The 13708-nt window shown below is 40.1% G+C and overlaps 1 protein-coding gene across 1 annotated transcript in view; it reads left to right on the top strand.

Moving 5' to 3' along the window:
- The window catches only part of LOC311135463 (protein O-mannosyl-transferase TMTC2-like), a 159178-nt gene extending 151669 nt beyond the window's left edge, over window positions 1-7509 (top strand). The window contains exon 12 of the mRNA XM_084169428.1: window positions 4366-7509. Within this exon, the coding sequence (XP_084025554.1) occupies window positions 4366-4545 (180 nt within the window). The 3' untranslated portion in view covers window positions 4546-7509. The remainder of the gene's footprint in view (window positions 1-4365) is intronic.
- Window positions 7510-13708: the final 6199 nt, after the last annotated feature.

The raw sequence follows: 13708 nt of genomic DNA, 5'->3' as shown, positions 1-13708 counted from the left end.
TAGAAATGTCCTTGTTTTTGAAAGAAAATCATTTTTTTGTCCATTAAAATAACATCAAATTGATCAGAAATACAGTGTAGACATTGTTAATGTTGTAAATGGCTATTGTAGCTGGAAATGGTTGATTTTTAATGGAATATCTACATAGGCGTACAGAGGCCCATTATCAGCAAGAATCTGTCCTGTGTTCCAATGGCATGTTGTGTTTGCTAATCCAAGTTTATCATTTTAAAAGGCTAATTGATCATTAGAAAACCCTTTTGCAGTTATGTTAGCAAAGCTGAAAACTGTTGTGCTGATTAAAGAAGCAATAAAACTGGCCATCTTGAGACTAGTTGAGGATCTGGAGCATCAGCAATTGTGGGTTTGATTAAAGGCTCAAAATGGCCAGAAACAAATAACTTTCTACTGAAACTCGTCAGTCTATTCGTTTTCTGAGAAATGAAGGCTATTCCATGCGAGAAATTGCCAAGAAACTGAAGATCTCGTACAACGCTATGTACTACTCCCTTCACAGAACAGCGCAAACTGGCTCTAACCAGAATAGAAAGAGGAGTGGGAGGCCCCGGTGCACAACTGAGCAAGAGGACAAATACATTAGAGTGTATAGTTTGAGAAACAGGCGCCTCACAGGTCCTCAACTGGCAGGTTCATTAAATAGTACCAGCAAAACACCAGTCTCAACGTCAAAAGTGAAGAGGCGACTCCGGGATGCTGACCTTCTAGGCAGAGTTGCAAAGCCATATCTCAGACTGGCCAATAAAAAGAAAAGATTAAGATGGGCAGTCTGAGATATGGCTTTTCCTTTGCAACTCTGCCTAGAAGGTCAGCATCCCGGAGTCGCCTCTTCACTGTTGACGTTGAGACTGGTGTTTTGCGGGTACTATTTAATGAAGCTGCCAGTTGAGGACCTGTGAGGCGCCTGTTTCTCAAAAGGGTTTTCTAATGATCAATTAGCCTTTTAAAATGATAAACTTGGATTAGCAAACACAATGTGCCATTGGAACACAGGACTGATGGTTGCTAATAATGGGCCTCTGTACGCCTATGTAGATATTCCATTAACAATCTGCCGTTTCCAGCTACAATAGCCATTTACAACATTAACAATGTCTACACTGTATTTCTGATCAATTTGATGTTATTTTAATGGACAAAAAAATTGTTTTTCTTTCGAAAACAAGGAAATTTCTAAGTGACCCCAAACTTTTTAACGGTAGTGTATGATTGATCATGTCAAAAGCCACACTGAAGTCTATTATTATCAATTTCTCTCAGCCAATCATCAGTCATTTGTCTAAGTGCCATGCATGTTGAATGCACTTCCCTATAAGTGTGCTGAAAGTCTGTTGTTAATTTATTTACTGTAAAATAGCATTGTATCTGGTCAAACACACTCTGAATTCGGAATTACGGAATTCAAAATTACAATGCTTGTCTTTCATAATTTGGTCAGTTATACTTGGATGTGTAGGTTTGGCGTTTGTTGCTGGCATGTCATGCCTAAGTTTGCTAATCTTGCCAATAAAAAAATAATTAAAGTAGTTGGCAATATCAGTGGGTTTTGTGATGAATGAGCCATCTGATTCAATAAATGATGGAGCTGAGTTTGCCTTTTTACCCAAAATGTAATTTAAGGTGCTCCAATGCGTTTTACTATCATTCTTTATATCATTTATCTTGGTTTCATAGTATAGTTTCTTCTTCTTTTTGTTCTGTTTAGTCACATGATTTCTCAATTTGCAGTAGGTTTGCCAATCGGTTATGCAGCCAGACTTATTTGCCATTCCTTTTGCCTCATCCCTCTCAACCATAACATTTTTCAATTCCTCATCAATCCACGGGGATTTAACAGTTTTTACAGTCATTTTCTTAATGGGTGCATGCTTATTAGTAACTGGAGTAAGCAATTTCATAAATGTGTCAAGTGCAGTGTCTGGTTGCTCCTCATTACACACCACAGACCAGCCAATATTCTTTACAACTTTCTGGGCCGGGCGTCAGTTAAACTGCAGTACCGAAGCAAAACTGTAGGAGCAGTCGAAACCGTGCTTCTACTGTACACCGGAACCCTGGCCCCTTGGGTTTAATGTGTGTGTGTGTGTGTGTGTGTGTGTGTGTGTGTGTGTGTGTGTGTGTGTGTGTGTGTGACTCAGTCACCAGATCTCAACCCAATTGGGAGATTTTGGACCAGCACCTGAGACAGCGTCAACAAAACACCAAATGATGGAATTTCTTGTGGAAGAATGTTGTCGCATCCCTCCAATAGAGTTCCAGACACTTGTAGAATCGATGCCAAGGCGCATTGAAGCTGTTCTGGCGGCTCGTGGTGGCCCTATTAGACACTTTATGTTGGTGTTTCCATTATTATGGCAATTACCTGTATCTATTATTAGCTAGCACACAACATGATTTGGAATTACTAGTCAAGTTTCTATTTGTTCCACATAGTTGATGTTGTTTCATCGATTACAACATGCAAGGTAAAAAAAATTGGTTCGTTTTAAGTACATGAATTGAGTCCAGAGATTTCAGTTCTTCATGTCAACTTTTAATAGATCACCAAGACCCTGTTGTTTATACTAATGTAAATAGTGGGGTAAACCTTTGCCATCTAGCATTTCCCATTCCATTCATAGACACTTTTCCCCTGTCGTGCTACAGTATTGGCAGCAGCATTACAGTGGTTTATGGTCTGAGGGGGAGAAATTAAGGCTTTTATAAACTTTTGGTAAAATTTGTGAAAATGACAAACCATGATGACATAAACACATGGCGTTTCATGAGGCAAAACCTATGTGTGATAATTACTTATAAGTCACAAAAACAGCAGAATTATATTATATGACTTCACAGACTGTTATTGGTCATTTTATTGAGACAGATTACATTTTACAAATAGCAAATAATAAAAAACAATCCGAAAATAATCAATGATCAATGCATGTGCAGTTCCGCAACTCACCCAGTATGTGTCATGATTTAGTTAGAATTCGTTTGATCTCTCTCACGACATGCTCTCAAGTGAACTTTACATTCAAAACAGTAATTAATCAACCATAATATAAAGCCATGTTCTATTACTCAGTAACAGTAGCGTAACTACACAAGTCAAATTAATTATGTTCCAAATGATGATCAGATGTGAGACGTGAGACACTTCCTTGGTCTCTATTTCAACTCCTAGGGATTATTTAGATTGTGATCTGAACACTTGCACTGCTCTCCTACTATCCCAGGTGACACGTCCCTTTGACTGACTCTGGTATTTTACCTCAAGGCATCAGTAGGAAAATACATTAAAATACATTAATCCATGTGTCCCACTTCAAAGAGCTGGGTTCAGATGTGGAGCCCCAAACAGAGGGACATGGAGAAGTCCTGACACCAACCCCGTGAGAAGGGCACTATGGCCTGGGCGGTCCAGATGGCTGGTCCAATAGCATATCACTACTGTCACAGTATGCTGTGTAACTTTGGAGATGAAAGATTGGTCCTGTTAACTGAGACTGTTTTAGTTTAAGGTCTGAAAAATGACTACTTAATCCTATTGGCTGACTGAATTAACCTACAGTATCATGACATTTGTCCTCTGTTTTGGCAATCAGACATTATTGTAATTGGTCAACTGAAAGCATGTTGAGTAGGCCTGTACGATAAAGAGGTTTGAGTATTTTGTATTGAGATAGAGCTTGGTTTCAGGCAATAAAATGGCTCCATTCTAGTCAAACAACCCCACCAGATTCTATGTGATTAAAACTGTTCTGCTACTTTATTTCAACTTTAATCGCTGTCCTATCAATATTTTCTCAGGAGGTTAGTGGACTGTCATGCCGTCTCTTTTGACCAAGTCTAGATTCATACACTAAGTAAAGTAGATATGACATAACTTGCATTATTTATGTCCAAACATATTTTTATGGCTGTCAGCCTCGGGATGTTGTAACATTCTATATGATCTATGCAATTCATTCCTCAGTCAAAACAGAGGCTGTTAGTGGGAGGTTAATAAAGTGTTTTAATGTGCTAACAGCTCTGGGGAGTCTGACTGAGTTGTACTGTAGGAGACTGTTACTCCCCTGCCACTTCTGCTACTGCCTCACTAGGCCTGACTGTGCTCTCAGCACTCTACTCCACTCCCAACCATGTACTCACTCCGCTTCATATCCATCTCTGACTGTTACAGTGTCTGCTATTACTGAAGAGACCATTCAGAGTGACATTTGAACAAAGATTGTTTCTGTACTGCTAGAAGAAATGGTGCTATAAAGAACCAAAGTGCACCATTATTTTAAGCAGTGTAGCCTTCTGTGAGATGTGATTTTGAGAATGACTGAACTGAACTGTCCTGCTCTTGTGTTCCAGTACCCAGCAGCCCTGATGAACCTGGGGGCCATTCTCCATCTCAACGGGAAGCTGCAGGAGGCGGAGACCAACTACCTGCGAGCTCTGCAGCTGAAGCCAGACGACACCATCACCCAGTCCAACCTGCGCAAGCTGTGGAACATCATGGAGAAACAGGGCCTCAGGACCATGGGGCTGTGAGTTAGCTCACCAGCCAGCCATCTGTGCAGCAGGCCTGGGGAAGAAGTAGCCTGCTGCCCCTTCAGAGGAGAGGAGAGGGGGAGGAGAGACTGGGAAAGTGAGGAAGGGGGAGGACAGCAGAATGCTCCTCGTGACTCCCCGCGACACCTCAGGCCAGGAGTTACTACCCTGGGAGGCTGTCTGTTGTGAGGAGTGCTTCTGGAACTTGTCCAAAATGTGTGCTCTCCCAGGATCTGTGATTCTCGACCAGAGCACTTATCTTGAAGTGGGCCATTGGTACAAACTTGACGTTTTGTGGTTAATTAGGTTTTTAATTAGTTATCGATGCTTGAAAGGTCTTTTAGGACAACCTTTGTCCTGGGGCAGTGCAAGATTAAAAGTGTGTGCGAGAGACAGGAAAGAAACGTCCCAAGGCACTGCACTCTGAAGCAGGAGCAGTGGAGTAGAAGTGACTGTACTCACCATCTAATTCAGTTTTTGGTCTGATGAAGTTGTGTTCATTGGCTTCTGTGCAGATCAGTGGAACTTGTGGCATGGTATTGGATGTTCCAGTTTTATCAGTTATGGTTTGTTAAAAAATTTAACACACCCACTGGACGCAGACGTCAGTTCAACATCTAGTTTTGATTTACATTTGGTTGAGTTGTCAACTAACATGAATTCAACGTGAAATCAACAACAACAAAATCACCACGTTATTGGTTATAGGTTAAAAGTTGAGTGAAAAAAAAATACAAAATTGCTTTATGTTGATTACTTTTTTCAAATCCAATCAGTTTTCCACATTGATTCAACATCATCACATATAATTTTTGGTTGAAATGACGTGAAAACAACCTTGACTCAACCAGTTTTTGCCCAGTAGGAAACTAGTGGCGGCCAGGCTTGATGAATTATTCATTCTGATTGACCATGAGATTTCACTGATTTGACATGTTGTTGGACATTAAGACCTACAGCACCATGCCTGCAAACAATATGTAGCAGATTGTTGAGCATCATTGAGTGATAAAAAGGGAACACACTGATAGAAAGAAAATACCAATACGTTTGTCAGAAGGAAAGACGAAATGACTTTGAACTGAAGGAAATTTCTGTTGTTTTTTGCAAACTCTATTATACCTTTCTAATTGAAGATTTGAAACTATTCCATGTAAATGTAGCAGAGAATTTCACATTCCTTCACTAAGCTTGTTGTTTCATAGAGAGACATCACATGGCTCCTGTGTAGGCTACTCATGTATCCTTGGATATTTGTCTTAGAGGAAGGTAATGTGTTATGAAAGGAAATGGCCAGCTAACTTCCCATGGTATTAACATTAGCCCCTATCAGTTGACATGCTAGTTGGAGGTTTGGACATTAGCCGAGAACTGAGGGCTTCCCCTCCCTTCGTGATACATACTGATGTGTGCTGATGACCTGTCTTCAGACATGATAAGAGGACAGTTGGAAGCCATTACTGATGGCTGAAATCTCCTAACCAAATAGCTGTCTAATCGATGCACTCCTTTACATAACAATGCACAGCCATAGTTTGTCTGAGGGAATCTTTTTATGTAATATTGCTATGTTTGAAAACGTAAATTTTCTTTTATTTGTATGTATACATGAAGTTTAATATATACAGTAAAAAGCCACATACAGTATAATTGAGACAATAGTCTGACTTGCAAGGGAAGGTCAGTGCCCAGCAGGTTCAGTATCTGTAAGATATGAAGTATTTTCCCTAGCATCAAACATTATGTTCTCTCACTCTTCTTGGTCTTAAATGTCCATTTTGTATATATTACGTGTAATTAACATCTACTTGGTTGTTATCATAAAAAAATGTACCACCGTTTATCAACTGTATCTTCAATTTGGAAGGAAGTACATGTATTCTGGAGAAACAGATGAGCCTGCTATGACATTTATGTTTATTGTAAAGAAGCCCACAGCCACCGGGCGATTTAAGATTTGTAAGTTATTTCTTTGTGTTATCTTGGCATATAAACCAGCTGGCACTGTGTTGTCTTTTTAAATGTATGTTGAAGGAAGTTTGTAAGATAAATATTGATCCATTTCACTTCAAGAAATGTGATATACCTGTACACGTTTGTCTGGAAGACTTTGCAATTATGACTGAAAAAATAAGTATTATACAACTATTTGATTCCGAACCCCATTTTCTGACAGCTGTATGTTGATTATGCTAAGATTTTGCATTTGATTAAAAAAACTAAGTTCATCATATAAAATAATTTCAATGGCTATCAAAAAGTAAAAAGTATTAAAACATTGCATTTTCTTATGCTGTCCACTTCCCTACACGGTCACCCCATCCCTCTGAGGTCATATCCAGTACTTTATGAAGTTAGTAGTCTGATAGTTGCCTTGTTCTTTCTTGAACAAAAAATGTATGAGCCCTGTTACACTGTATGTAACCTCTGTTCTCAAGACGGTCTGTCAGTATTGGAGGCACAGCATGACAATGTGTCTGGCTGGAGCTGGATGATTTTAGTGGTTGTTAACGTGGTGACGGTTGTGATGGTCTTGACCATACAGCACAACACTGTGTTGTATTTAGCTATGATCACTATGTCTATCTGTCTGTTATAGGGAAATGTTGAGCTAGGTTATCACAATAAACTATTCTACCTTCACACCTTCCCCCCAAACCCACCACCCCCCATCACAAGTTGTGCTAATTTCTCTTGTGTATAAATTGTTTATGAACAAATGATAGTGTGACTGAAGATGGAAATAAGTGTTTCCTTCTGTCTCTCTGCTCAGGGATTTCAAGCGGTGGGTTGTATTGCTGAATCATGCTCACGGAGCACTCGGAGAGTTTACTAAATTAAAGTTATATTTTTTGAAAGTTGTTGTATTTGTATAAATGATCAAGATTTGTAGCCTTTCCTTAAATGATACGCCAGAATAAACTTTCCCAATGTTGCTTTTTTTCCACAATAAAGTAATGGTGTTCTGCTTTCATTGTCTGTCTGAGTATTTTAGGGGGGCAGTTTTGGAGAGTTTGTTTTACATTTACAGTACTTTAGCATGTCACACTTAGCCTCAAAAACAACATTCCCATGACTTCCTTCTATATACTGATATATACAGTCCATAGGCATAAGGCATATTTACCTCATATTCACAAAGTGTATCAGATGTAATGGGGTGGTCTTGCAGGCTATGGAACAAGTTTTACAAGGCATTTAAAGTTCACCTGTAAATTTGCTAAAATGGCTCATACAATCAGCTCAAACTGATCTCCTGCTTTCATCTCTGTAGAACACAAAGGGGAAGTAAATATTCCCATATGGAAGGGAAGGGTGGTTAACACAGTGTCTACATCTGGCCTGCCTGTCTCACCCCCTCCTTCCCTGCCCCATACCTCAAACCCCGCTGAGAAGCAGAAGGCCCTACCCAGTAACCCTCCAGACGTGGGAGTCAGTCTTGTGATGTTTCTCACATGTGTGAGCCTGATGGCCACTCCCATGATGTGAACACCCCATGGTGCCCAGTGTTCCTTATTGATTCATTCAAAATGTCATGTGCAAAGGCCATTGCCAATGTCTGTTCCATTTTGGATCGTATTCTCCAAATGCATGTGTGCTTCTCTTATCGTGACAAATCATGATCAAACATGTCAGATAGCAGGGCTGTGGATGCACGCGCCAACTCAAAGCAGTGCTCTTATTTCTTACCATTTGGTTTAACAAGCACGGTTGTTCCAATCCCTTTCAGATGCTAACCATATGATATGGTTAACTTGGTCACCATTCTATAAATGCACAAGCAGTTAAAATACATTCTGTGCATGTGTGGTGACTTCCGTTAGAGTGGAAGCCTATGCTGCGCAATGCCAGTTCAAATACAATTTTATTTGTCACTATTTTCTATTGTGGCTAATGCGTTCTCCATTTGCTCCACTTACGTCTCCAAATTATTTCAACAATGTTAATCCATCTCCTCACTGCCAAAAAGCGAGGTAATAGTTCAGAGATGAGAGAAACAGGCACACATGTAAAGGGTGTTCACGCACAATATTTCCAGATCATAATATGTCCTCATTTGCCAAGCTATGTACCTATCAACATAACAGGTGTTTATGTACCACTAATAACTCCATCAGGCATTATTAGCAAATCATTACAAGTTGAGGACAGATGATGACAGATTACATCCAGTAATGCTGTAAGGATGTTATGGTCAATAAAAGCCAATAATAGTAAGTATAGCCACTTACTAGGAGAGCAGTGATGCTCTTGGCCATTTTTCGCTGCTGCCAAATGGGAGCTTTTGTATGCACACCTATACGACAGAGCAGATTGAGAACCTTGTATTCTAGCCATGCAAGATGACCACAACAACGCTTTAAATGTTATAATGAAAAAGGTCTGAACTCACTGAAATGTTTTCTGTCTCTGAGGAGCACATCTCATGCGATCTGATATCCTGCTTCTCTATCAATAAATGCACATTTTCATCAGGGCATTAAGCATTAAGTCATGAATTCCCTGTGACCAGCACCCAAGGAAATACATCACATCTGTCTTCCATTTTCATGACCTACTTCATCATGTTACGATATTGCCTTTTGCATCCAGAGGAGTCCGAGCTGGAAGAGAGGGGCTTACCATTTCCTTATGAGGGTATTTTTCTTATTATGTTGTTATATGGCAAATCTGCCAGCTGTTATCAAGCAAATATTTTGCGGAATGCGCATGCGACCTATCGGGGCTTTGATCTGAGTGGCATGGGCCAGGCGCTCGGAGCGAACATGCGGCATCTTTAGAGCAGATCGCTGTGCGTGACGCATGGAAGTCTTTCCCTCTGGACCCAATAGCCATTGTTATTGCTTGACAGAAGAAGCATTAGAATGAGGATTAGGCACGAAATGCTTGACTCAACAGTAAGGTATCTACCTCTCCAAGAAACTGCTTCATATTATTGAAGGTTTTTTTTTAGCTTCAGGAAATTGCATTTCTATTGAATTCTCCTCTCAATGCTATCTGTTCCACAGGTAGCAGAGGTATCAGTTGAGAAAACATTTTCAGGCCCTGGGGATCAAAGATGCTGGAATGATGGTAGGGCTAGTAGGCCCTCTCTTCCTCTGCTTTGTGGACAGTGTCAGAGTTAGGGTTGCAAAATTCCGGGAACTTTCAATAAATTCCCTAGTTTTCCAGAAATCCTGGTTGGAGGATTCCGGATTTCCTGCTTATTCCCTCCTGATTCCGGGAAACCTCCAACCGGGATTATGGGAAAACCAGGGAATTTATTGAAAGTTCTGCAACCCTAGACTGACTCAGAACTAACTCAGTACAGGGAAACCAACAGAGATAACCATGCGTTTTGAATGATTGATCCATTCCATAAATAGTTGTTATTGTCCTAAATGCTTGTGAAGATAGTCTTTACTGAAGTTACAACAACGAGAGAGATGAGAGAGGTATCTTGTCTTTACAGATACAACAACGAGAGAGATGAGAGAGGTATCTTATCTTTACAGATACAACAACGAGAGAGATGAGAGACGTATCTTGTCTTTACAGATACAACAACGAGAGAGATGAGAGAGGCGTCTTGTCTTTACAGATACAACAACGAGAGAGATGAGAGAGGTATCTTGTCTTTACAGATACAACAATGAGAGAGATGAGAGAGATATCTTGTCTATTGTGAAATGGCACTCTTGGTGGTGGAGGTTTCAGTGATGAGGCATCAAGATGGTAACGGTGCAATGCTCAAGGCAAGGCTTTTAAGTTTCAAGTTTTATTGTCACGTGCACAAATACAGTGAAATGCCTTTCTTGCTTTTCCAACAGTGCAGTAATCAATATCAGTGTTATTATAAAATAAAGTAAAGTAGAACAAAAACACACCAGAAAGTAAGTAAACCATATACAGGGTCAGTTCCAGGGTCAGTAGCTATATACAGGGTCAGTAGCTATATACAGGGTCAGTTCCAGGGTCAGTGCCAATACCCTATTTACAATGTGCAGGGATACTGGAGAGGTAGGGGTAGATATGTATAGGGGTAAAGTGACTAGGCATCAGGATATATGATTAACAGAGTAGCAGCAGCATATATGATGATTGCATGTTAGTGTGTGCGCGTGTGTGTAGAGTCACCATGAAGGTGAGTGCATGTTATGTGTGTGTGAGCAAATGAATTGTGTGTGTGTGTGTGTGTGTGTGTGTTGGAGTGAGTGAGTGAGTGTGTAGAGTCCTGTGAGTGTGCATAGAGTCAGTGCAAAAATAAAATAAACGGGTCAATGCAGATAGTCTGTGTAGCCATTTCGTTAGCTATTTAGCAGTATTATGGCTTGGGGATAGAAGCTGTTCAGGAACCTGTTGGTGTCAGACTTGTTGCTCCAGTACTGCTTGCCGTGTAGAAGTAGAGAGAACAGTCTATGGCTTGGGTGGCTGTAGTCTTTAACAATTTTCCGGTCCTTCCTTTCACACCGCCTGATATCGAGGGTGGTGCAGTTGCAATACCAAGCAGAGATGCAGCCAGTCAAGATGCTGTCAATGGTGCAGCATTATAACTTCTTGAGGATTTGAGAACGCATGCCAAATCCAAATTTTTTCAACCTCAGTGAAGTAGGGAAATAAGCTGTAGCAAACATAATTACAATATAAATATAGAAAACAATAAACAGGACGATGAAGAGACCGGAACATAAACTGGACAGAAAACAAAGGAATAAGTAAAGTCTAAAGTCTAAAGTAAAGTCTAAAGTCTAAACCAAGACTTAAACCACTAGGACATGTTGCTACATGGCTCTTTCTTATCAGGCATTATTGAGGCCTGGGTTTAAGTCTTGGTTTAGACTTCTTGCTGAGTAGGAAAACGCAACCATGTACTTGAATAATCTGTTTGTAGTCACCAGGAAGGTGACGAAAGGCTGCCAATAAACCCCAATGAAGCAGAGGTCTGTTTGACACCAGAGCATGACAAAAAGGAACGAACACGTCACCTCTTCAATTACGAGGTAAATTTGCAACATTTCTTGATGTAATATAGGAATAGTAGCAATCTCATTACCTAAACACTGCACTTCGTAGTGTTAACATTAATACACAAAAGCATGATAGCTAATATTCGCGGAGCAGCAAACAAATGGTTAGGGGCTAGACAAATGACTGTCAGCACCCTAATGCAAACTCTTAACATCTATGAAACAAAATGATTACTGGGGAGCTTTTTGACCTGACCAATACTGTCCGCTCATTATAAACCCAGAGGTTTAGATGGCAAATTGGCTTGCATATAAAAGCCAGAGCATTAGCCTACATAGGCCTACAGTAATCCTAGGTCTGAACCTGAATCCTGCATAGAAAAACAGCTTGCTTGTCTTTGTGGCACCGTGTTAACAACAGACATTGTCTCATTAGTTCACAACAGGAGGCCCAACATGTGTGAGTGACAGTGAATCAAACAAAATAATTGCATTCCTGCTGTTTTGTCACCTGCTGAGATGGATAAACAGACTTTGTTATATGACTGACCTTCATTATGAACTTAGTCTTCTATGAATAAATGTGAAAGTATATCCCGGTTAATCACACATTTGAACAACAGTCATTGTACCAGACCAAACTCCTGAATAGAGGAGGATTATTACAGTTTTTTGATCACACTTTTGTTGCTCAGAATTTCCTGCATAGCAGGAAATGCAAACTTGTGGTGTATTTGAGTTTTAGAAAGGCTTCTAAAGTTTGTAATTTCCACTTTGAAATTTCAGACTTGATTTACGAAAAATGGATCAAACCCTACAAAAATGTCCTTGAATTATAATCCACATAATTCACATTTCCTGTTGCTGCAGGATCATTTTCCTGCTGTAGCAAACTGGCTCAAGTTAAGATCCCACATCTGTAGTTCACATTGTTGCGCTATACATATTGTTTATTTCATCATAACACAAGGACAAAGTATAATCATTTGTTTTATCAGTACAAAATGTGGTCCTCTGTAGCTCAGCTGGTAGAGCACGGCGCTTGTAACGCCAAGGTAGTGGGTTCGAACCCCGGGACCACCCATACACAAAAAAAAGAATGTATGCACGCATGACTGTAAGTTGCTTTGGATAAAAGTGTCTGCTAAATGGCTTATTATTATTAAATGCAATCCTAACTTTCTGCTATTCAATCTACAGTGAGTGTCCAACAATTTCAAATTGATGTATGTTTTCATAAAAGTGGATATTGAAAATACCATGTACAATCTAATAGCAACCAGCATGCTCATTTCTAAAGATGAATTTACAAGGCAACCTCTCTCACAAGATTTGGTGCAAAGAACAATTTAAACAAATTCCATTTATATTCATGTGAAACGTTGAGAGATATGTCAACACTAAGCTGTAGAAAAGTAGAGATTGGGGATTTTTGATCCTGCGGTTAAACCAAGGCAATCTTAGTGATTCATCATTGTTGCAGAGGAAATGTGCTTCGTAGTTCCAATAAAAGCCAACAATTTCTGATAATATTCACAGCAAATGTTACATATCTAATACAACTGACACTGTTATCATGGAGAAATATTTCATTAATCTTCTCTGCCAGTATCCTTTTATCACTTCATAACTCATTTAACGAGACACAGCTTTAGAGCCCAATAAAGAGTAAACATATTCCTCCTCCTCCCCACTCATGACTCCTTTATGTAGGAGAGGTAGAGCCCACTCAAATGACAATGCATTCATCAACATGGCACATGGTTATGCTTTCAGTAATTCATTTATGCTGCAACATGTAGACAAGTGACAGTGAAATATAAAACCCCACTGATGTGACTGTGTGATAAAAGTAATGAGGTGTGTGTGTGTGTGTGAGTGTGTGTGTGTGTGTGTGTGTGTGTGTGAGTGTGTGTGTGTGTGTGTGTGTGTGTGTGTGTGTGTGTGTGTGTGTGTGTGTGTGTGTGTGTGTGTGTGTGTGTGTGTGTGTGTGTGTGAATGTGTGTGTGTGTGTGAGTGTGTGTGTGTGTGTGTGTGCGTGTGTGTGTGCGTGTGTATGTGTGTGTGTGTGTGTGTGTGTGTGTGTGTGTGTGTGTGTGTGTGTGTGTGTGTGTGTGTGTGTGTGTGTGTGTGTGTGTGTGTGTGTGTGTGTGTGTGTGTGTGTGTGTGTGCGTGTGTGTGTGTGTGTGTGCGTGTGTATGTGTGTGTGTGTGTGT

Source organism: Coregonus lavaretus (assembly GCF_964263955.1).
Source record: "Coregonus lavaretus genome assembly, chromosome: 9".
In the NCBI taxonomy this organism is placed as follows: domain Eukaryota; kingdom Metazoa; phylum Chordata; class Actinopteri; order Salmoniformes; family Salmonidae; genus Coregonus; species Coregonus lavaretus.
Note: the sequence above shows the minus strand (reverse complement) of the source record. Positions and strands in the feature narration are given on the sequence as shown.